Here is a 26296-nt window from a genome sequence, read left to right as displayed (position 1 = left end):
CTATCAGCAGAATGCAAGTGATAAACTGTAAAATATGCTACATTTTAAAATTTACAATACTTTGAGCATATAAGCCGATTTAACAAGCTTTTTAACATTAAGAATGATGAATCGATGTGAGGGTAGTATGTTCATTTAACTTGGCGGCAGTGCAGATTTTTCTTTAATAGGTGTTTTCACAAATTAGCACTTCACTGCAGTGCAACCGCCTTTAAAGGAGGTTTTGAAAATTTTCAATAATTTAAATTTCAATCAAAGTGACTTGAAATGCTGCCATATTCATTTGAATAATATTCACACAAGCCTAGTGATAGGGCTTTCAGCAGTGAAATTGCACCAGTGTGGTTGCTGCCATCATGCTTCCATGCATGTTCAGTGCCATCCGCAATGGCACTGCACCATGACAGCTGCTCTTCATATTTTTGGTATGCTACACCTCATAACACTTTTGGATTGCAGCAAACTTTTAAAATTTGCCTCAGCCAAAAACAGATCAACTCACAAAGGCCTGCAGGATGATCAATGCAGAAGTGATGGCAACTTCAATTAGCGCCATTTCTGATATGGAACTTGAGCAAAATGTATGACACATTCAGAAATTCTTATACATTGACTTTGAGAGGCCTGTGACCGTGTTGCAAAAGTGTCCCAATTTTGAAGATGTCCCAAAAAAATCTGTAGTTGATTGTAGTAGCCCTGCTTTGCCCCACCAAGGATCAATTTCCAAGACAATGCAACACCTGCAGACCACAAAAAAACTTTTATTGAGTTTTAGAAAATGGCTCTCCTTGCCTGCAGCAACTTATTTTAATGCATTATATATATTCAGCAGTCACTGCATGTCAGTCAAGGTAAAAAAATAGGCAGGCACCCACATCTGTAATGGTGCAAAATAAAGGGATCTTGAGCAGGCTTGGCCTCGAAATAAGCTGCTACCAAAGCACCCACTGCACTACAACAAAGCCGTGGAATGTTGGTGGCTAGCCAGGCAATGCCAACACATTTTTGGCCACACCCATACAAACACTGCTGTGTCTCAACCTAAAAAGGGAGGCCATCACAGGAGCAAGTGACTTGGAGCGTCTGAGGAGTATGCGCCACCACTTGCCCGAATGACTGACATAACAGCCATTGTGAAGATGGCTATAGGTCAAAGACCACTGGCAACAATTATCCCAAGGTGGCACTTGAGAAATCACCCAAACCTTGCACATTTAGTCTCTCACACACATTGGGAAAGGCTTGAAGAGGTCACATCCCACTCCTGTAACGACAATCATCACGGCAAGCCTCTGACTGCCGGAGACCGAGTGTCCACACGAGGTCTATGGTCCCTGAAGGCTTTGTGCCAGCAGTGCTGCCAAGGCCTGGTCACTATTCCCACTGGCCTGCCTCAGGGCAGCAACCACTTTGGCCCTCTCAAAGCCCATGGCAACCAGCCGGTCTATTGTGTCAGCCGGAAACTCCTCACCTGCACAAATGCATTCTTCAGTCAGCCACTATGTTATTCGAGCAGTTAGCTTGAGGTTTTACTTCGCTTGAAAGGTCGAGCGAAAGGCACAATACGGAGCACACTGGAAGGATAGATAACATGCTCAATCTTGCATTTTTTTCCTCTATATGCATCATTTCCTTAGTTTTCACTATTGTGCCTTTGGATTGAGTGAAACATTACAAACCCTGTGCAAATGTAATCATTCAATCTGATAGGTCACCAAGCAGGCTCACTCACCAATGCACTATACATGCAGGCTATACGTACGCTGCAAGCTACAGTAAGTAAACATTGAGGATGCTTTGCTTGTGGGCATAGAATGCAACGTCATAATCATGCTCTTTTTCGCACCGCCTTCTCGCACACTTGGCTCTCGTAGGAGAGTACTGTGAGGAATGTCTATGCACAAGACATTGGCTAGGGTGCCTATCGCTAACACAGTTGCTACATGGCCACTACACAAGGCTGATCATGTTGTGCATGTGTCGAAGAAGAGTGGGTTTATATTAGCCTGTTTTCTCAAGGAATAAACAGTTGTAAGTGAGCTACCGTGGTGTCCATAATTGCTTGTTTCTGTGTGTGGTTGCTCTTTCGGCGCGACGAATATTTAATCAAGACCTGCACCAACTAGCCCAACAGCGAGTTCAACTAAAATACACACAACTGCACATGGATCCTGTGTTTGATAATGATCACGAATTGTGATCGAGCACTTTGTAACAGGGTGCTCCTCAAACCAATTGCTTTTTGTACAAGTGATGTGCCTCTACACTTCTGCTACATACTAGGTAGATTTGCTTATGTACCAGATTACCTGTATCATTATTTTTTTTCTCTGAAGCAGTTTGAAGTATTGCTTTGGCTCTTCAACGGAACACCCAAATGCCATGCAGAATGCCTAGGTTCAATTTCGCCTTGCATCAATATTCTTTGCATCAATTGTGAAGTTTTGCTGATAGGAAATGCCACCAATGCTGAAATTTCTTTTATGTGGGATTTTTCATGTTATCGCTATGTTATAGTGTAAAAGTCAGTGCTGTTCGAGGAGCACTGACTTTCACACAAGCATGAGTTGAAGCATGAGTGCCAAACACAACACGACACAATGCTGACTATTTTTGAGAGTGCACTCTTCAGCAAGACATCTTTGAACAGGTCTTTATATGTACTGAGAGCACACACAGACTTAGGTCTGCAAAATAAATGGAGCTCACTCGGACTCCCTCGACATGTTTTTTGCATCGAACTCGCTCGACTGAGACTCACAAAAACTTTGGTGAAATGGACTCACTTGTGCTTGAATTCACCAAAATGTAACTCGGCCAGACTTGATCACAAAAATTTCCCTCAAGTAAGTAAGTGCACACGGCCTCAGATTCACCATATTTTTCCTCAAGCGGACTCACTCAACCATGGACACAAATAACTTTGTCAACAAGACTTGCTTGTGCTCAGACTTGCCAAAAATATTACAGCCAGACTTGCTTCCACTCAGTCTCGCGAATACTTTTGTCAACTGCACTCACTCGGACTCAGACACGCCAAAATATAACCATAGTCCCTATAAAGCTTTTCTGGGAACGAAACTGCCAAACACAGCTAGGGGCACCACAGTAAAAAAAGGCCACCCAGCTGCGCAGCTGCCACAGGCGTCACTTGTATTTTTTTAACGATAGGTTTTTTTGCGATACATTAACGCAGAAAATTCGATCTGTCTTTTTGTTTGTCTGTCTGTCACCCGATTCAATTACCCAGTGAAAGTTTAAGCCCTCGCTCAAAGCCCAGCCATGTTGATCTTGTGGCTGCATTCATACTTATGAACATGTCGATCAAAAAGCAATCATTATGCATATCTGAGGCACAGCATCAACACATAAGTATTAGGGGGTGTGTTTCTTTACTAGGAAACTCATAGACATGTAATTATAAAGGCCCTAGTGTTTCTCGAGCTGTGCTGACAATCGGCACTATGAACGAAAGAGCAGGTGTTTCATAGGATTCGCCAAGACGATATTGGTGCTACCAGTGCTCTGCGTTTGACAAGCATTTTTTCCCTGGTACGTCGCCGCGGAAAGCCTCGTTCCATTTAGACAACATTTGCATTTTATATTGTCGTAGCAGTTAAATAAGCTAAGCTCAGACAAAGAAGTAAACTGTCTCGCATTCAGCTGGCGACTCAGTGTGTCAGCAGACGACGTGCATAGACCTTTTTGTTGCAGCGAAATTTGTCTCAAGTTCGCTTAACAGGCCTCAAATTAAAAAAACTGATGTGGTGTGATGCACTGTACAGAGAAGACACTAGCGGCATTAACATTAAATGCATAACAACCTGAGCTCAAGGTGGTGAACTGTTCTTCCCTAAACTTCCAATTGCACATATGTCGATCCAGCCCGGCGAAGAGTATTTTTATGCAACAGAAAATGTTGTAGGGCATGCGCTTGCATTCGCTGGTAATATATTTGAAATAGCTACAGTAGGATTGGGCATGTTGGTATAACATGATAAAGTAGTGGTTACCGCAAACGACAAGAAGAGATAGAGGAGACGAGACAGAGCACAGACTCTCTTGTCTCTTCTATCCCTTCCTGTCGTTTGCGCTGTTAAGCACTCTTTGAAATAGATACATTGGCAAATCGTAGCAGTCAATGAAACGCTTTCTTGATGAGAACTGCTGTTATGAGGCTATCAAAACTTCACTAGTTTTCATGCGTATCAGTAGAGTGGTGCGACACAGTTTTCTATCACGATTTTTGTTGTCAACATCTCCAATGAAAACTGCATAGAGTATTATGTCTCTTTGATTCCGTATTGCACTTTTTATACCTTTCTCGTATGAGCAGGGCAACAAGGATTAATGCCCGATTGTATTCATTGCTGTACTACCTTCACGAACCGCGACACCTATTTTATTGTAATCGTGGTCCTGCAAAACTTCTGATATAACAGAATTTTCATCTTAACTCAACACTGGGGTTGTGTGGAGATAAAAACACTTCTAATGGTTGTAATTCTGTGGCCTGGAAATTCAAGAATCGCAGGTGCCCTGTCATTACGTGAACTCGCAGTCCCATCGTGTCCCTGAACATGCATGTCCTGCCAGCACGCAGGCACGACAGGAAGGCTTTTATTCCTTATTTATGAGGATGCTCCAATGCCCGCAAGAGCTCTCATTTCCAAGTAGACACTGTGCACACTGTATTTATTTATTTTTATTTATTTATTCCGCGATACCCTGCTTTGCCAATAGGCTTACGCAGGGGTGTTACAGCTTAGAAAAAATATATCTTCGTTATTACAGCACACTTGGTCACAAGACAAACAGTTCCACTGAACTACAGTGGGACAAAAAATTAGCATATAGGTTTGTTTTAGTCAGTATTCTTGAATTTTAAAGGGATGATCGCACTTTCTGGACACATCATGCGGTGGCTTAAGGAGCTTAAGGTCTTTGTTAATGCCAGTCTTTTTGTGGTATATCTGAAATAGCATTTTCAAGCACAATTTCCTCCTGCAAGAAGACAGCACTTCCCATCTCAGCAGTTCATTTCAGTACAGCTGTCGCATCGCTCATACCGCCTTAGAATGAACCTTGCCCCTCGGTTCAGTATTCTCTCAATGGGATAAATCAAAGACATTTGTTGTGAATCCCACACACAACACGCATATTCCGAAATCAGGCAGACGAATGAAATATACATAGTATTTTTTAAAGCAGCAGGTGAAGATCTCCGATTATGCTGAATGAAATTTAGTGCTTTGGCAGCTTTCTCAACCACAGCATGCACATGCGCATTCCAAGAACAGTCGCTCGTAAAGGTTACACCCAGGTACTTATACGTTGGTTGCTGATGAATGACATCGTTCAGAACATGACGCATTTCATCCATTTTCTTTTTTGTAAAAGACACATGAACACATTTTTTAACATTAAGTTGCATTTTACGCTTCTCACACCATTTCATAATTCTAGCAAGGTCAGGCAGCAATTGAATGTGGTCCTGTTCATTTTTTATTTTCATGTATACGACAGTCATCCGCAAATAAACATACTTAAGAGGTTGTCCTGTCGGAAATGTCATTAATGTAAACTAAAAACAGTAGCGGCCTTAAAACGGACCCCTGAGGGACACCTAATGTTACTTCTGCTGTGGACGAAGCGATACCATTTAGAACAACACATGACGCTGTGACTGGTAAGCCATTTTAGAACTTTCTTATCGATCCTTGCCATTTCAAGTTTGTGGAGAAACTGGGGGTGGGATACAGCATCAAACACTTTTCTGAAATCCAAAAAAAATGCAGTCTGTTTTTCCATTATAGTCCACCTCAGCTACTAAATCGTGGTAGTTCAATCAGTTGCGTTTGTGCAAGAAAGGCCCTTGCAGAAACCATGCTGAACATGGACTAATAATTTGTGTTGTAGTAGGTGTTTCATTATGTCTTTGCACAGTATGTGCTGCAATATCTTGCAGGGAACTTATGATAAAGAAATGAGCTTATAATTGTTTGACTCTTTCTTGGAACCACCTCATCATAAAAGTTTCTCATTTGAGACTTCTCCTCGGCCTCGAGTTCTCTTGGTGGTAGCTCTAGATGTGCCTACAATGCGACATGTTGGCCGTTGCTATCATTACAATTAGGCGGATGGTACGATTTTTTTCTGAGTATCTGACCATATTACCTAACACAAGAATCTTGATTTTCTTTCATTATGCAACTAATGGCCCGTTATCACGGCTGGAAACCCCTCTCGAATTGTTTCAGTGGCTTTTAAACTTCTGCGGTCGTGACTTCAAACTTGTAAAGTATGATGGAAGGACGTTGTAAAGTATGCTAGAAGGACGTTGAACGCATGAAAAATTTCGTTAGGCCTCAAAGCACAACTTGTCTCTCGGCAACCATATGGAAGTCACCGTTTATCGCAAGATCGTCCACATGGATGATGTCCGATGAATCAAAGCACACAGATGTACATGCTTCGAATCAATGCTGAAGTCGTCCATTTAAGTACTGTTGATTAGGCGAGCTGGTGTATGAAGAAATTGTAAGGTTATAGCGCAGTTCTGTTTGAGCGTGAAGAAAAGAGGCCAGTGAAGGGAAATAGAGAGGACAAGATGAGCACTGTTTCCCTTCACTGGCTTCTTTTCTTCACGCTCAAACAGAGCTGCCATAAAACAATGCGATTTCGTTGTCCATTTCTTGCCACAGTATGGCTCACTGCCACCCCTCAAACTTCCTACCAACACTTGACATGCAAAAGTTGATACTATTTCACTAGTGCCTTTAAACGGTGCACAGCGCATGAACGGCATCGTCATACCAGCGTGCCACTTCAACTATACAATACCTGATCTTGGCCCTTTTGAAAAAGCAATCACAGTTACAATACCTACAGCTCGCCCCAGAGGCATCTGCGGTCTCTGCACCAATACGCGTTGCCAGAGCAGTGTCTAAACAATGGTGTTGCAGCAGCACCATATCAAGCTTCCCCATATCGTGACGGCGAAGGACTATGATATAACTCAGCCGGACTCAGACTCATCAAATTTTTCAACCAGACCCACTCAAACCCCGCCTCAGCAAAATTGTCAACCTGCAGACCAGCAATGGGCAGGATACCAGAAAAAAGTAACACTGTTACAATCATTTTTCAAGGGTAACTTATGACAGTCACTGTTTAAAAAAAGTATGATTGACAGTGTTTAGAGAGTCTGTTGTTTATCCCCAACAAGGTGTATGAGCCCACCCTGTTCGTAAAGCTTTCCGTTTGCTGAGCATACAAACAGATTTTAATGCACCTGTCACATAGCCATGTGACAGGGGTATTATTACCTAACACAAAAACCTTGAATTACTTTTCGACATCGGTACTGAGAACAATCTGTATGCCCAGGGTCGTTTGCACTGACATTAGGTGTACTTGATGTCATTGCACCTGCCTGCTGTCACTTGATGAAAATAAATACTATATGAAAAAGATAACCTAGTCATCCTCCTCAGCAATAATTTTGTGAGAAATAATTATCTATTAGAACCTGGATGAAACATGCATGTATCCTCAAAAAAAAAAAATTGTATAATTTAAAAGCTGTTTCAAGAATATAAGTGCAGCTTTTCTGCATAACTTGCCACATCTGCACAGCACAAATGAAGTCAAGGGAAATCGAAAACTAACACAGTCGACGATATGACAGTTACAGTCAACTGAAGCATGAAAGCATGGCACTGGATGCAGAAATAAAACGGTGGCAGCTAATTCGTGTAGTCACCACCTTGATCACCCACACATGCGGGTGCAATCGGGTGATCAGGCAACGACAACAGAGCTCAAATAAATATGAATGGTGTTCGAATTGATTGATATGTGGGGTTTAACAACCCAAAACCACCATGTGATTATGAGAGACACATAAGTGGAGGGCTCCGGAAATTTTGACCACCTGGGGTTCTTTAACGTGCTCCCAAATCTGACCACACAGACCTACAGCATTTTATTTCTCTATGGAAAATGCAGCCACTACAGCCGGAATTAGACCCCACCACCTGCGGGTCAGCAGCCAAGTAATGACCGGCGTTTAGCCGCTGTAGCTGAGTAGCTCTCTTACAGAAATTGTCACCCATGTTATTAAGCCAACAAACCAAGTTAACCTAGTAAAACATAAGGTATTTAGAAATTACAAAAGTTAGTAAGCATATAATACCTGGGCTATCACCTCCCAAAACCACAATACAGGGTTCATGCTCATTTACATGACAAAAATTCAAAGACTTTCAAGGCTGTGTGTGCGAATTTTCAAGAATCTAATTGTCTGTTAAAAATCCAACCAAAACATGTTAAGGGAAGGATGGAGGCGTGAAATAACTAGAATTCATTGAAAAAATGGTAACATCACTGGAGCAGACGCCAAAAACATAGCTCCAATGACATTTTCTTTCTAGATCAATTTCAATTATGCTTTCTTAAAGTCAAAGTTGCCTAGACAATCACTTTCAGTATGACACAAGTTTCAAACTACTATTAGGATGGAAAAAACTAAGACGCAGTTATTATGCAATGCCTAGCTGCTTTTTCTCAATTTTCATATCAATATCTACTATGTCCTGCTGCATTTATTAATTGATTAATTAATTGATTGATTGATATGTGGGGTTTAACATCCCAAAACCAGCATATGATTATGAGAGATGCCGTAGTGCAGGGTTCCGGAAATTTCGACCATCTAGGGATTTTTCACGTGCACCCAAATCTGAGCACACGGACCTATAATATTTCCGCCTCCATTGGCAATGCAGCCGCCGCAGCCAGGTTTCGATCCCGCGACCTGCGGGTCAGCAGCAGAGTCCTGCTGTGTGGTCTTGACAGTATTCGTAAGGCTTGATGATGCTTGGCTGGTCTCTGCCTTTTCTGCATATGAGTCTGCTGTAGCTGGTAATTCCTTAACAGCAGCTTTCGTTTTTTCTAAGCATTTCAACCTGCTCCTCAATGCAACACTTCTGTTTCTCATCTTCCTGTCTTATGTGAAATGCACGATGTTGGTTCTATGCAGAAGCTACTCATGTTCCCAATTCTTTTGCGATGGGCACATCATATATGCCACCTGCTACATTTACGGCATCACAAATAATGCTCTGTGAAATGTGCGACAATGATTATACGAAAAAAGGAAATTCCAAGAATTTTCAAGAAATTGTGAAAATTTTAGCACTTTCAAGGCCTTGAAAACAAACATTATAAATTCAAGGGTTTTCAAGGACCTGCATGAACGCTGACGATATGATTGTGAGTGGAAGGCTTCAGAAATTTCGACTGTCTCATACCTGCCAAGTTCAAGGATTCTGAGGGAGGGAGGGAGGGAGCTGAATTATTTGCTCCTATTTAAAAAAAACAAGTACAAACAAACAAAAACACCGCGAAAAACAAGATTGAGTAAGGGGTCTCAATTGCAAGCGCAAACATCAGCTTTGCAGTCGACTTGGAGTGGCCGAACACACGAAGGTAGGGTTTCCCACTAAGTTGAGAGTCTCAAAAGATCAACACAACTAGCAGAATTCATTTCCTTCAAAACAGCTCATGTACGTCTTACTGGAACACACGTGAACTGACGGGACGGTGCAGCTGGCCGCCGCAAAAGCGCAGGTCAAAGCTTTGCTCCCTGCTAGATTATTTTTACAGGAACGCCAAAACGCGTCTGGTCTGGCCTCTTCGTTATTGACAGTCTAGGCTGGTTTTTTGCTGTCACCACCACCCCCATCATTCACCCTATATGTGTACTTATCTTTATATATTAACACTCTAGAAAGGCAAAAAAGTCACCCAGCCCAGGCTCCCTGACACGCTTATCTGCCCGGAGCATGGGGGAGGGGGGCAGATAAGCTTGCAATTCTTGTGTGGGGGTGCTTATCTTTAGGTGGGGAGTGTGCCTTCTGTGTGCCTTCTGCTTTCACTGAAACCATTGGGTTAGTTGCGGGCCACAAAGGTATCTTCGGTCTATGCACAGGCCCCATTTGCGAAAAGAGTGCGCTTCTAATACACAGCGAGGTATAACAGGGACACTTGTTAGTTTGTACTCATCCGTACCTGTGATTATTTATCGAGCATTGCTTTCTTTTTGTTTAAACAACCCGTTACGTGTCGAGCGGTAAACGTTGTTAGTTAGCTTTCGTCTTGTGCATATTGTTTTCGTGCGTCATTTGTACGTGAGCAGTGCGCTGCACGTTTCAATCTGCTTGCCGTTCTCAGTGTGACATTACAACTTGTTGCTGTCGGATTCATCGCTTCGCCCTCACGGCGAAACTTTGACTTTTTTTTTTTTTAACGTATTTATTGCATTTAGTCTACCACTGCGTGCCCTCGGAGCTCATAGATTACTATCGCGCTGGCGCGACCACGATGTTGTGCGCGGCGGTTGCGGCAAATGGTTGTTCCTTTTTCAATGCCCGTTTTTGACTGCGCACACGCCTTCAAAACAAATTCGTTTTATGCCGTTTACGATCGCATCTGCCGCGGTTTTGTCCACAGGGCTTGCGGAAATCAGCGTCGCTTTGACTGGTTGAGTGTTGGACGCACGCACACTTTCAGGACTCTGTCAGTTACGTCGTCGCCATACATGATCGCGTCAAAAGCGACCACTGTTTCGTCCACATAGAGATCGCAAATACATGTGCTTCTATGAAGCAATGGCGGGGAATCGAGAAATATATAGGTATATATATATATATATATATATATATATATATATATATATATGGAACAAAGACTTTCAATGGACTAACGTTTCATCTGGTGGACTTGGTGAAAGTAAAAAAATACATCGAGGTTGGTTTCCTTATAATAATGCCTAAACAAGATACAGTAAAACTTTTGTTAATTAATAGTAACTGGGACCGTCAGGAGGCTTTGAATTAAGTGGGTTTTCGAATTAGCAGAACATACAAAAAGTGGAAATTATTCATAATAACAGTGACTGGTTGTTTGGTGTGCTGGTTACATTGCGGCTTCAAATGTTGTTATGTTTTCCAGCAATACCAGGTCAAAGCTTTGCTGCAAACAAGGTGGAATGCCGGGCCTCGCTGCTGCGATCGCAAACAAGAAAAACAAGTGATCAACTGAAAATGCGCACATGCGAAAAATGAGATCTTCACTGCAACACAGCAGTGACACACAGGCAGCGTCTCACTTGCTCTTTGCTGCATCAGCAGGTCATGATGTGACCACTCGCCCATTCTTTCTAGTAAAATAAAGATTTTAATAATAGACAGTATGATGAAATTCGCGATGTTTGGCTGGAAAACATGATCATTAATGTTTCCAAACCTAGTGTCCGAAGCAAGCGTTGCAGGCAACATAACTGTGCCAGCAGTGCAAGTGCGCGAATTGCTTGAGCGACCGGCACTCTGAGGTTCGCATAGATTGCAAAGTCTGCCAGGCTATATTTAATTTCTTTATATTCCCAGAAAGAATGGGTAAATTATGACATTCTGACAATGCGAAAAGCATGCGACACGCTTCCCGCGCTTCACCACTGTGTTGCAGTGAAGCACGTCTTACTTTCCGCAGGGGCTCGACTGTTCTTTTTTTCAATTTTATTTTTCATGCTGGAAGTATAGAGTCTGGGGTACTTCAGCTGCCACTAAGTAGCATTGCTACAGTACATTGCCAAGTGGTTCTCAAGGGCTGTTTACGCGGTTTTGCGGTGAAATCGGGATCGGAAATTGATGCACTAGACCTAAGGTTTTCGATTTAGCCGGACTGATGCTGACTGGTGCGTCAAATTATCCACTAAAACTTACATTACGCATTACGGGACCACTGAAATACTTGGAATAAAGTGAGATTTCTAAATAACCGAGTTCGTATTAACGAGGTTTCACTGTATGTTCGTGGAAGTTATCGATAGCAAGTTTGACAAAATAAAATCGCGGTCACACACATGCAACATATTCCATATTTCCATATTCATGCATGCACATTACATTATATGTGCATATACATGTACACATATGAGAAGTAACAGACAATAATGCCAGGGAAAGGATCCTGCCCACAGCAAGTTATCTTTTCACCCACTTTTCTGTCTTCACATTACAATTGGCCTAATAACTTCCCCTATACATTCCTTGGCATTATTATTGTCTGTTACTTCTCATTAATATTGTGTCTAAAGACGAAAAACGAGCCGTTAGGTATACACTTCTTTCCCATTATATATATATATATATATATATATATATATATATATATATATATATATATATATATATATATATATATATATATATATATATATATATATATTCAAAAAAGACATTCTGTGGGTTCAGTGCAAATATAATTAAGAAATAAAGGAGCACACTTACGAAAATATGATATTTGTTTACTCTACGTTTCGGCCAAGGCACGGCCTTCGTCAGGATTGTCAAATTTTCGTAAGTGTGCTCCTTTATTCTTAATTATATAATATATATATATATAACGTAGGAAGGTAGCGATGGTTAGAAGTTAGAAGAAGTAGAGAAGGAAGAAGTGAGAATAGAATAAACATGGCGTATGAGCCAGGCCACGTCTCCCATTCATCATAGCGTCACACACACACACACACACATATTTATATATATATATATATATATATATATATATATATATATATATATATATATATATATATATATATATATATATATATATATATATATGTGAGGTGTGAAGCGATGATTGGTAGAAGCAGAGGAGGAAGAAGTGCAGAATAGAATAAACATGGGGTATGAGCTAGGCCACGTCTGCCATTCCTCATAGCGTTACACGAGTCGACAGGATGGAGACCTGCCTGTTCCTTCATCAGTGACTCATCATCGACGCAGTTCCCCAGAAGACGCCCTGACCGTACATTGACTACCGAATCATCGCCTAGGAGGACAACGACCAGCACCATGACAGAACCATCGGCTGACCTCGACATCCCCAAGTACACCGGATCAGCGGACGACGGACCCGTACAGGACTGGTTCAACCTGTTCGAACTCCACGCTACCGCTGCATCTTGGTCGGAACGGGAGATGGTTACGAACTTCAGCGACTACGTCACCGGTGAGGCATTTAAATTTTACCTAATTCACATATTCGAGAACGACGAGTCATGGCAAAAAATCAAAGAGCAGATGATCACCCGTTTCAAAGAATACGATGAAGACCTGTCCGTACTTCATCAGCGGAAGGCTTTTCAACTCGCCCGTTACAGTTACGCGAAGTTTTCCCGCAGTAAGCCTATTTTGCAAATGAGCCCTCAGAGAAAATATACCACCATTGTACCATCATATGACTCTTCCGAAATAACGTCACACATTCGAACACCGACTGGTAACTTGCACGTCGCAACCGACAAGGTAAAGCCTCCGTATACCGAAGGGAATCTAGACCATTTTGGCAAAAGACTAAACCTAAAGCCGGCTTTCCCAAGAACAATAAAATCGGCATTTTCAACGTGTTCACTGCACCACAATAATTCACATTCTACTGAACCACCCGAATCCCTTGATGCTTCGTGTCACACACAAGGCCAAGACGGTTTCGAGCGTGCGACTGAATTTACGCGTGACGAGCTGGTGAATCCTCACTATACCAGCCCCTTCCCTGACGTTCCGGACCAGGGTCGTTCGACAGACATTCTCAGCCTATTCACGCTGCAAAACGAAAAAACATACATCATCAGAACCACCCGAACCCAAGTCTGTTGTGCTCTCATCGTCAAGTGATAACACACATGTGAGTCAAAGCACTGCAGGAATTTCGAATCCACCAACGCCGGCGCATTGTCAACTGACAGAAGCATTTACAATCAATGATGACTCACAAGCATCTTGGGAGCTTTCTTATCAGTCTGTCACGATGCTTTCATTGCAAGACAAGCCCAGCAGTACAGTATCGACCACTGACTATCTACTGATCACATCACCATGCAAAGAAAAGCAGACTCATGTTCCTGAGAGATGCCCATCTGACCAACTTTCGCAACAAAACGAGCAATTTCAAGAAAGGCAACTCCACGAACCCCAGGAACTACAACGGCTACTCGAACAAGAACAGCGATCAAGTGAAACCTTCTCACGAGTACACTTGTGGCTTGAAGGTCATAAAAGACGTGCAGCTACCACGTGTACAATGAAGGAACAAAGGCATCATACCATCAGCTTCGGTTCTCGCACATGCAGGCTGCAAGCACTCGTTATGTCTCAGCCACGACACAGAAAGCAGCGTCTACGACGGAGAACTTCGTGCCTACGACATCCGACTCTCAAATGCTACAAGTACTTCAACCCTTGTTCATTCATGACAAGAATCGCTGTGTCATCAGTAATTTCTACGTTGAAGGCGTGCTTCTGTTGGCCAGAACGCAATAGTCAACCTCGCCCACCAGAACTCCTGCGTTAACCGGACTGCTGCACTCTCCCCTGAAGTCTTTGAAAGTTTATGGAACTCCCCTGGAGCACAGAACCAATTGTGAATTTCGACATTTGTGACTTTTTAACCTCTACTTGTTTACTTTTTCTTGTTCGTAATCCATGCCTTTTTTCGGGGGGAGGGGGAATCGTGTGAGGTATGAAGCGATGATTGGTAGAAGCAGAGGAGGAAGAAGTGCAGAATAGAATAAACATGGGGTATGAGCCAGGCCACGTCACCCATTCATTATAGCGTCACATATATATATATTGTTGAGACGTTTATTGGCGGACACTTGTCGATGATGCTTGAAAGCGACAGTCAATGCGGGTACCGACTCTGCACGAGCTGCTCTTCTTTTTGCTAAAAGGGCAACCCACTAGAAGGCACTGAAGAGGACGACCCACTGTTCGAAGGCTTCGCCACAACTACCCCGGGTACGAAGAGGGAGCCGCCTGGCAACCTAACAGCTGGTTACTATGAGCGGGTCGTGGTAGGCTTTGAGGCGCTCCACGTTGACAATGTCGCGCCCTCGACGGCGCATGTCCGAAGATGGTTCGATGGGTTCGATCAAGTAATTTACAGGGGAAGTTCGTTCGACGACACAGTAGGGGCCTTTGTACTTGGGCAATAGTTTTGAAGATAGGCCCGTTGAAGTGGTAGGGATCGAGAGCCAGACGAGCGCTCCAGGGAGGAACGTGGGCGCAGTAGTGCTGGTGTCAGCGCGAATGCCTTTTTGCTGCTCTTGATCATGCGCTGTAAAGGTCCTTGCAAGCTCTCAACACTCTTCAGCAAGCTTGGCTGTAGCAGAAATAGGCGCCCACTCGGACGGATCCGGCTTGTACGGAAGTATAGTGCCGATGGTGTGCGACGGGTGCCTTCCATATAATAAAAAGAAAGGTGAAAAGCCAGTAGTGCTCTGAGGGGCGGTGTTATATGCGTAGGTGACGAAGGGTAGAATGGCATCCCAATTTGTGTGATCGGCGGCGACGTACTTGGAGAGCATGTCGCCGAGCGTACCGTTGAAGCGTTCAGTGAGGCCATTCGTCTGCGGGTGCAAAGCAGCAGTTTTGCGGTGAACAACGTTGCACTCTTTGAGAATGGCTTCGACGACTTCAGACAGGAAGACGCGGCCTCGATCACTGAGCAGTTCCTGAGGTGGACCGTGTCGCAGCATGAATCGTTGGAGCAGGAAGGAGGCCACATCGCTCGCTGTAGCCGCGGGGAGAGCGGCAGTTTCGGCGTATCGCGTGAGGTGGTCCACAGCAACAATGGCCCAGCGGTTACAAGCCGACGTCAGTGGAAGTGGCCCATACAAATCGATGCCAGCGCGCCCAAACGGCCTGGCAGGGCAAGGTAGAGGTTGCAGACCTACCGGCGACAGGTGCGTCGAAGTTTTGCGGCACTGACATTCTATGCAGGAGCGAACGAATTTCTGCACGTAGCGGTACATGCCGCGCCAAAAGTACCGTTGGCGAATGCGGTGGTAAGTCTTCGATACCCCGGTGTGCGCACATTGCGGATCAGAATGAAAGAATTCGCATATGTCAGAGCGCAGACTGCGGGGTATGACTAGTAGCCACTGGCGGCCGTCACCGTTGTAATTGCGTCGGTGGAGGAGGTCGTCGCGAACGGCGAAATGGTGGGCTTGACGACGCAACACGCGAGTGGATGGAATGGATGGATCAGTCAGCAAGTCTATCAGTGAGGCAATCCATCGATCCTTGCGCTGTTCAGTAGCAACGGCATGAATGCTAATGGAAGAAACGGCAAGGTGAGACGCTGAGTCGTGGTCATCGTCGTCAGGCAAGGGAGAGCGCGACAGGGCGTCGGCGTCAGCATGTTGCCTTCCGTTGCGGTACAGCACGCGGACGTCGTAGTCTTGCAGGCGAAGTGCCCACCTGGCGAGACGGCCTGAGGGATCTTTCAATGACGACAACCAGCATAGTGCGTGATGGTCGGTGATGACATCAAATGGGCGACCATACAAATAAGGTTGGAACTTGGTAAGGGCCCAGACGATTGCCAGACATTCTTTCTCAGTGACGGTGTAATTAGTCTCAGCTTTTGTATGCGTACGGCTTGCATACGCCACGACATATTGTGGGAACCCTGGTTTGCGCTGCGCAAGGACAGCGCCGAGATCGACACCACTGGCGTCCGTGTGTACCTCTGTAGGGGCCGTAGGGTCGTAGTGGCGGAGTATGGGGGGCGACGTCAACAAACGACGGAGCGTTGTGAATGCGTTGTCACACTGTGATGACCACGAATGGAGAGGCCCGTTACTTCCGAGGAGCTTCGTCAGTGGCGATACGATTTCAGATGAAGCGCCGAAAGTAGGAACACAGTCCTACGAAACTGTGCAGTTCCTTGACGGATGTCGGCTTGGGGAACTCTGTCACGGCCCGAAGCTTGGCTGGATCGGAGAGAATTCCGTCCTTGGACACGACGTAGCCGAGTATTGTCAACTGCCGAGCTGCAAATCGGCACTTCTTTAGGTTCAGTTGCAGACTGGCAAGAGGAGTGCAGCGGTGCCGGAAAGACTTGCGCAGTAGACCGACACCACCGCGGACGAGTTTGCAGGCACTTGCGTGTCGTCCCTGACGAGTAACTTGCTTGCAGCAGATGGACTGTCGGCCAGCGTCAAAGAAGAGAATTGTGTCAGCTCTATTTCTGCTGGTGCGCAATGAATGACAGCGTCGTGGCGGGAGAGAAAATCCCATCCTAGGATGACGTCGTGAGAGCATGAAGGAATTATGATGAATTCGACGGCATACATCACGTCCTGAATCATGAGGCGGGCTGTACACATCGATGTAGGGTGAATGCCTTGGGCGCTGGCTGTACGGAGGGAGAGCCCGGAAAGTGGCGTGGTCACTTTGCGCAGTAATCGGCTAAGTTTTGCGTCCATGACGGATACGGCGGCTCCAGTATCTACAAGGGCAGATGCACGAACACCATTCATAAGCACGTCTATCACGTTCGGTGGGCTTTCCTGAAAGCTTCTGCAGTTCGACAGCGTCGCAGCCCTTGCCTCGTGGGCTGCGACTACTAGTTTTCCTGGTCACCCTCTAGTGGACGTGGCCGCATCGGCGACAGTGAGCGACGTCGCGGAGAATGTGAACGGTGGGTAGATGGAGCGGAACGGGACGACGGTGACGTAGGTGACGGTTGGTCATAAAAGCGGCTCGATTGGGTGGGAAAATTGGAGGTGACCTGCGGTTGCTGCACACGATTGCAATAGCGTGCTACGTGACCGACGCAACCACAAGCAAAGCATATATGCGCTGCCGCCGCAGCTCCTCGTAACTTTGGCATAGTGTAATGATCTCTGCGACAGTGCGAGGGTTCTTAGCTAGGAGCATGGTGAAGGCATCGTCGGCGATGCCTTTTAAAACATGGGTAATTCTGTCAGCCTCTGACATGCTCGCGTCCACTTTCTTGCACAAGTCAAGGATGTCCTCTATATAACTCTATATATATATAGAGGATGTCCTCTGTGTAACTCTATGTCCTCTATATATATATATATATATATATATATATGGGGTATGGCACAACGGGAGCGTTGTCAACAAGGATAAATATATTTATTTCCCAACAGTTTCGGGAGGGGTCCTCCCTTCATCAGGGGAACTCATCCCCTGATGAAGCGAGGACCCCTCCCGAAATTGTTGGGAAATAAATATATTTATCCTTGTTGACAACGCTCCTGTTGTGCCATATCCCATACCTTCACGAAGACTAACTGGCCCATTGAATTATTACTCCCACTATATATATATATATATATGTGTGTGTGTGTGTGTGTGTGTGTGTGTGTGTGTGTGTGTGTGTGTGTGTGTGTGTGTGTGTGTGTGTGTGTGTGTGTGTGTGTGTGTGTGTGTGTGTGTGTGTGTGTGTGTGTGTGTGTGTGTGTGTGTGTGTGTGTGTGTGTGTGTGTGTGTGTGTGTGTGTGTGTGTGTGTGTGTGTGTGTGTGTGTGTGTGTGTGTGTGTGTGTGTGTGTGTGTGTGTGTGTGTGTGTGTGTGTGTGTGTGTGTGTGTGTGTGTGTGTGTGTGTGTGTGTGTGTGTGTGTGTGTGTGTGTGTGTGTGTGTGTGTGTGTGTGTGTGTGTGTGTGTGTGTGTGTGTGTGTGTGTGTGTGTGTGTGTGTGTGTGTGTGTGTGTGTGTGTGTGTGTGTGTGTGTGTGTGTGTGTGTGACGCTACAAAATGGAGACACGTCGTGGTCCAGGTGCCATGCGTTTATTCTAATGCACGCGCACTTCCTCTTCGTCGGCTTCTCCTAGAATCGCCTTGTTAATGCGTCACACTTCCCCCTCCCCTCGAGAAAGTCTCAGTTCAGAAGGTTCAAAATAACGCCGCAGTTTGCCAACATGAACAATGTCAGAGTTTCCACGTAAGCGTAGCACGGAGCGGTTGATCTCATAGTTCACTGTTGAGACCTTGCGTAGAATCTTGTAGGGTCCTCCCATGACGGAACTCAGTTTGCCGTTGTTGGGATGCCATGGTGTCTCGTAAAGGACAAGGTCACCGACTTGGAACTCAATCGGAAGAAATTTTCTATCATAAATGACTTTGTTCTTATTGTGGTAGGTGATAGAATTGGTAACTGCAGTTTTTCGCGCTTCGACAGTTTCTTCTTGTTGTTCCAGTACAGCAGGATAAGATGGAATTCCATAGATCAGGAAGGAAGGTGCGTAGCCGGTCACTTCGTGTGGTGTTCTGTTGTATTCGTCAATTACCTCCGGAAGCAGCTTAGTCCAAGACTTCTGTGGGTAGTTCGTCATTGATCTTGATCTTACATTTAAGTCGTTACGATAGTCTGGTTTGTCCGCTCGTTCATGCCGTTGGATTGTGGATGATGAGATAAGGTGAATAGTTGGTGTATACGATTATGTTTTAAAAACTGCTTGAATTTTCCTGCGGTAAATCCTGTTCCACGGTCTGAAAGGAGCTTCCGTGGTTTTCCAGAAGAAAAAAATGTTTTTAAGCATGAAATGTAGGCGTCGCTGTTCTCACTTTTATTAGCAAACGCACATACGTAGCGAGTCGCATGATCAATAACCAAGTGTATAAACCTTTTTGACGAGCCATATCCAGAAAATCCTCCTATGGTGTCTATTGCAAAGAGGTCGAAGGGCTCTTCAGCTGGAGGCAGTGATTCAAGCGTCCCAAACTTTTTTGTTTTCGTCTTCTTGCATCTCTGGCATGTATCACAATGCCGAATGTAAGTGGAAACATCGGTTACCATATGCGGCCAATAATATTGCGGAGACAGGAGTGATAGAGTCTTCTTCACTCCGACATGCCCAAAATGTTGATGTGCATTCTTCAGAATGGTTGGGCGTAGTTCATGGGGCACGTATATTTTCCGTAGTCCTTTTCTTTTAACGATGATGATGTTATTTTCCAATGAGTGCGTTCCTTTTGGAAGCTCATTGTTGCATCGCAGAATGTCCTCGTGTGATAGAAGATTAACTATTGGGGCTCTAGAGAGCGCATCTGCTTTGACATTACTTGCAACCTTTTGATGTTTGATGTTCATATCATACATTGACAGTTTCAAAGACCGCCGGAAGAGACGACCTTGACGATTTTTAACATTCTTCAGCCACTGGAGTGCAGAATGATCTGTTACAACAGTGAACGACTTTCCATGAAGGTAGCAATGCCATTTATCAATGGCATCTACAATGGCAAGACATTCTCTTTCTGTAATAGCATAGTTCACCTCGTGCTTAAGTAGTTTGCGGGAATAGTAAGCAACAGGATGTTCTTTGCCTTTGTCATCAGGTTGTTTCAGCACTGCACCGATGCCTTCGCCAGATGCGTCACAGTACACAGTCTCGAAGGGTCGTACATGCGAAGCACGGTTCTTCAGTTATCCGCTGCTTCAGTTCACGAAAGGCTTGCTCGCATGCTTCTGTCCACACCCACTTGCTGCCTTTGTGGAGTAGTTTTGTGAGTGGAAGAGCGATATCGCTGAAGTGGGGGATGTACTGACGGTAGGTGTTTACAGTGCCCAGAAAACGCTGGAGATCTTTTTCTCGTTTTGGTGTCGGAAATTTGAGTATGGCAGCCACATTACTTTGCTTAGGTATCACTGTTCCATGTGAAATTTTGTGGCCCAGGTATTCAATGCTGCAGTGTGCAAATTGGAACTTTTTTCGTTTGAGTTTTACGTTCTCGGTTTTGAGAACGCCTCAAGGTGTCATATATGATCATTAAATGTCTCTGAGTATACGACCACATCGTCAAAGTAATTAATAACATTGGTGAGCTGATGTATCGCTATTATTGATTTCATGGCTCTTTCAAATGTAGCTGGAGCGTTCTTCAACCCAAACGGCATTACCAACCACTCAAAATGACCATCAGGCGTGACAAATGCAGTTTTTCTGAACATCGTCAGGATGCATTTGGACATGCCAATATCCCGACGTTACGTCCAACGTAGTGAAAAACTCCCCCTTTCCCTAGTGGTCAAGAATATCATCTATACGTGGAATTGGTTGAAAGTCTGGTACCGTTATGGCATTGAGTTTACGGTTGTCAATACATAGACGAGTGCATCCTTCACCTTTCTTTTCTTCTAAAATGACAGGTGCGGCGTAGGGCGATAATGAAGGCCTCACAACACCTTGCTTGAGGAGAGCGTTAACTTGTTTGTTGATTTCCACTTTGTCTGCCTGTGAACATCGGTATGGTGCTCGACGAATAGGGACAGCATTGGTAAGTGCGATCTTATGTTTCTCAGTAGTGATGCACTCAATATCTGTCTGAGATTTCGAAAATATCTCGTCATACTTGCTTAAAAGAGAGTCAAGCTCCACAGACTCATGCTCCGATAAGTTTTCTGAAGTCAGGGTTCGCATCAGCGGGGCTTGAATGGTTTTCTTTTCATTGTGATGCGGAAGGTTAATATTCTCACGTGCTTGTGTCACTGACTTGCTTTCCAGATTTACAGAAAGATTGAAGTATGAAGCGCTGTCTAGGCCAAGAATTAATTGCGTTCTCATGCCTCGCAGCACATGTGCATAAACTTTCTTTATGACGTTCCCAATTTGTAACTGAATGTTTACGCGACCCAAAGTTTGAGTGCTTGATGCAACTTGCTGGACCATGATGCTGGAGTCTCGCATCAACTGAAGATTTAGCTGTTTGTGCACATCCTCGCTGATACAAGTAATTGTTGCTCCTGTATCGAGAATTGCATTTACTGGCTTTCCGTTGATGAGAGCGCTGAAGTGTATTAATGAAACTCTGGGTTGCCCTCCTCGTTTCCCCGTTCAGTATCAATAGCGGACACATTGCCGCGGCGCGGACATTCGTTGTGCCAGTGAAACTGTCGTGGGAAACCAGCAGCTGAGCAGTATCTACATTCGTTTTGCGGGGCACGCGGTTGAGGAGTTGTTGTTGGTTGCTGCGGTCTGCTGAAGAGACGTGGAGCTCTTGATGCGATACTAGCGTTACGAGTACAGAAAACTCCTCTCACCGGTTTCAAAGATGTCTCGACCCGTTGAGCAGCGGTGAGCCACTCTAATGACGAGTTGAAAGACAGTCCGGCGAGCGCCAGTTCCACATCAGGAGGAACGCCATCATTCAGTCCAGAAATGATGTGGCTCTCTTTAAGGTCAGCCAAGGAACCCAGTCGCTTTTTCTCGTCGTAGTAGTCCTTGATGGCCTGCCCTCTTTTCAGTCGGTAGTGAATGAAGAGACGGAAGGCATCTCCGTCAGTCATAGCAAAGCGAGCTTGCATGGCACGCTTGACATCGTCCCAAGTTGTCTCGCCGTTGCCGAAAATCTCTGTCAGGTACCACTTGAACGCTTCCCCTTCAATGTATTCGCTGAAGTGACTGACCCGATTGCGGTGAGTCCATGACGCCTCGGCTGCCTTCATGTCGAAAAGAAGAAGCCACTTGTCGATGGGAACGTCTTCTGGTGTTCCCTTGAACTTCTGTATGTTGAGCGGAGGCTTTGGCTTAGCCATGGCACGTTGATGAGGTTGATCCTGTCGGCTTGTGTGACGCTACAAAATGGAGACACGTCGTGGTCCAGGTGCCATGCGTTTATTCTAATGCACGCCCACTTCCTCTTCGTCAGCTTCTCCTAAAATCGCCTTGTTAATGCGTCACACATATATATATATATATATATATATATATATATATATATATATATATATATATATATATATATATATATATATACTGATATATATACTGAAGTTTTTTAATGGGCCAAACGTACTTCAGAAGACACAACTTAGTGGTTGTCTTAATTTCATTTCCGACGGTTTGGACCAGTCCACCGGTCGAATAATTTGTTTAAGTTTATTTTTATAATTTTTAATTATTATTTTATCAATATTATTATTTCTCAATATGCTCAACAGAGGTGCCCAATAGTTATTGGGGGAATGGACCAACCGAACATTTTTCCATGTTCTATTCATATATGTATCTTTGTTGTGTGATTTTTCATTTATTACCTTTATTAATATCTTTATTATTATTTCATTTTTGCGTTACTTTTTGTCTGTTTGCATTTCTCAGAGTTTCCAGATTTGTGCACATATCTCTCACACAATATCACTCATTCCATTATGTTTGCTATTTGTTCCATTTTCACCTTTCTTTATATTTTTTGCCATCCCGTTTTGTTTTGCCATCCCGTTTAACTTATGTTTACCTTATTATCTGTAAGTGGAGAGCCCAACCAGTGCCAGCCGATTTCAATCACAGGCGCTTCAGGGAGTGGTACTAAAAGGCTGGATACACGCACGCAGTCATATTGACAACATGTGCCTTCTGGCCCTGGATGTCAGCTTTACTTTCCAAACGGCCTTTTGTGCTTTCAGCGAATGAGACGAAGATAACTGTTTGGCACAGCATATGTCACTACTGTAAAACACCACTTTGTCACTCTCTCTCATTTCCTTCTTGCACCACCATGTCGATGCAGCATGTTCGCATAGCGTCGAACTTGTTCACAAACCCTGACAAAGACCGGTCCATTAGTCAAAACAGTTGGTAATAAAATTAATACAACCGCTAGGTTGTGTTTCCTCTCTTTCCACGTATATATATATATATATATATATATATATATATATATATATATATATATATATATATATATAAGTGGAAGAGGTGTATACCTAAGGGCTCGTTTTTCCGTGTTTTGACACAATATTAATGAGATCTAACAGACAATGATGCCAAGGAATGTATAGGGGAAGTTATTAGAACCAATGTAATGTAAATAAGAAGAAAGAAAAGTGGGTGAAAAGATAACCGTTAGGCTGTATACGAGGGACTATTGGTCAGCTGCCCGCTCGTAATAAGCTCACGAGCTACGTGACGACACACAGGCTCATAAAAGGGTGTTCCACACTCACCGCTTGGCTACAGATGGCGGCGACTGACTATCCCGCGTTTAAATTCACGTATAAACCCAAAAAAGTGGATGGGGGGATGGCCGCCGTGGTAGCTCAATGGTTAGAGCATCGAACGCGTTATTCGAAGGTCATAGGTTCGATTCCTGCTCACGGCAGGTTATCTTTTCACCCACTTTTCTTTCTTCTTATTTACATTACATTGGTTCTAATAACTTCCCCTATACATTCCTTGGCATTATTGTCTGTTAGATCTCATATATATATATATTATAATATATATATTGTGACGACGCGAGATTGACGAGCACACAAAGCGCCTCAAACAAATACGATTTATCGATCGCAGGAAACAGACCGCAACGACTTCTTCGTCTTTTGCCCTCGGCCAAGGACACTCGCGCTGCTTCGTTGTCCTCACCACTGGCACGTACGCGTGGCAATATATATATATATATATATATATATATATATATATATATATATATATATATATATATATATATATATATATATATATATATACATTCTTATTTACATTACATTGGTTCTAATAACTTCTATACATTCCTTGTCATTATTGTCTGTTAGATCTTATTAATATTGTGTCAAAACAGAAAAACGAGCCTTTACGTATACACTTCTTTCCCTTCTATATATATACACACACACACACACAGAGAGAGAGAAAAATCTTGAAAGTCATTAAATGTTTTCCATTTTATCTATCGATTCAGATGCTTATGGTGCATATGTGAGACATATATTTGGTACTTCAGATTCTTGTTAATAAGTAATCATCATAGCCAGATTTTAGCTAGTTTTCAACATTCCACTGTTCATGTGCAGAAAGAAGAGTCATAATGAGACGACAAACAAGGTGCAGAAAACTATTTTGTTATCCATCTCCTTTGAACTTGAAGGCTGTTGGCTGCAACGAAACTGGTTGCAGTGGTGTCTTAAACTCTACCAGTGAGTAAAATTTTAAAGGCCTTGATTAAAAAAAACAGTTTTCACGATGCATGTACAGGCATAAATGACAAGTATGCACACTACATACTGGATTGGCAGAATTGACGGTGCACAGCAGTTTCACGCACTGTTCCGTGCATTTTCGGCCAAGAGCAGCGCCACTGCTTCAGTCACTCCACTGTAGTACATTGTAATGAAACTAGCTCATGTAATTCCTCTCAAGAATGTGCCCCACATTGTGACGACGACATTCTGCAAACATGGTGTTGGTTTGGTGCTCAACTAGAAGAAAGTAAAGCATTGCCAAGCGTGTGTAATATGTGCAGCACAGTCACAGCCAAAGCTGAAAAAGTGTCCTTTCTAGAGAATTTTTGTAAACTATTCTGGGGCAACTAGGTCATGCAAGTACACTTGCAATGTGCACAACTATGCCATAAATCACAGCTTTGGCAAAGCTGGGAAGCACTCACTGCACCATCATTGCACAGCATTGTGTGTGCTATGGGTGGATGATGACTGTGAATTGTACGGGTTCAAAGCTTTAAAGAACCCACCAGTTGTACAATCTGCATTGTGTGGTGCCTGCTTATTATTTTGCTCTTCTTCCATGCTATATTGCAGATGTCAACGCGATTTGTTTCCCAACATGAAGCAGTCTTTTTTGCAAAGGAGTTTGAAGCACCGGCATAGCTCTCCCGTAAAATACTACTTGGCAGAGGGCCCAGGTTTGAATCCCATTTTATATTCCAAATATGTTTGCCTCATCGCATTTTTTTTCGACAATAGTGGTTACAAACACCTGCAGTGAACAGTTACGGCACCAAATACCAATGATGTAATCTGATGGCAGCTTTCTCTGTCTAGCTGTTTGCACACTCATTTCATAAGAAAAAGTGGTGTTCATTGAACCCAAGTTACTACCAGGGCTACATTCGTAGCAGAAAGTGCTGGATAAAATGAATTCAAACAGTATTTATAAGATTGCCCACAATTTGCGATTTCCATCCATAAGAAACTAGGAAAAATGTGCAGCAGAGAATAAAGCCAAAGCGTGGAACAGTGAGAAAAAGCGCAAGGCCATTTTCAGAGAAAGATCCACATTTCATAGAGGACTACTGCAAGCCTAGTATGAATTTCAAATTTATGTACGAGTGTCAATTCCCAGAACTACTTTGTTCACATTACACAAAGCTAGTTTCATGGTCTCTGTAAAAATAAATTTTGCCCTAGGTTCAGATTTAGAACTTGTCGCTTCCTTTTTGAGCCCTTTGAAGGGGTGCAATTGTAGCAGCACAAATTTCGGCAAGCAATATATAAATTTCTTTCTGTAGAAGGGTGAAAGCGCATAGGAGGAAGACCGAGAAGGGACGAATGATGTCATCTTATGTGCTTTTCACCCTGTCAAACCAACAAGACTAAGCCACCCTTGCAAACTTCATTTCTACAGAAGCTGCCAAGGTACATAAAAAATGGTTCTATAAAAGCCCCATCCTAGC

At 43.8% G+C, this 26296-nt stretch overlaps 1 protein-coding gene across 4 annotated transcripts in view; it reads right to left on the bottom strand.

Moving 5' to 3' along the window:
* Positions 1-741: 741 nt before the first annotated feature.
* Positions 742-26296, bottom strand: part of rngo (DNA damage inducible 1 homolog rngo) — a 116950-nt gene continuing 91395 nt past the window's right edge. For all 4 annotated transcript variants that reach the window (XM_037419759.2, XM_037419765.2, XM_037419744.2 and 1 more), the window contains one exon: positions 742-1471. In XM_037419759.2, the coding sequence (XP_037275656.1) occupies positions 1326-1471 (146 nt within the window). In that variant the 3' untranslated portion in view covers positions 742-1325. The remainder of the gene's footprint in view (positions 1472-26296) is intronic.

This window comes from Rhipicephalus microplus, chromosome 3 (assembly GCF_043290135.1).
Source record: "Rhipicephalus microplus isolate Deutch F79 chromosome 3, USDA_Rmic, whole genome shotgun sequence".
NCBI classification, from domain to species: domain Eukaryota; kingdom Metazoa; phylum Arthropoda; class Arachnida; order Ixodida; family Ixodidae; genus Rhipicephalus; species Rhipicephalus microplus.
This window is presented reverse-complemented; position numbering and strand designations above follow the sequence as displayed.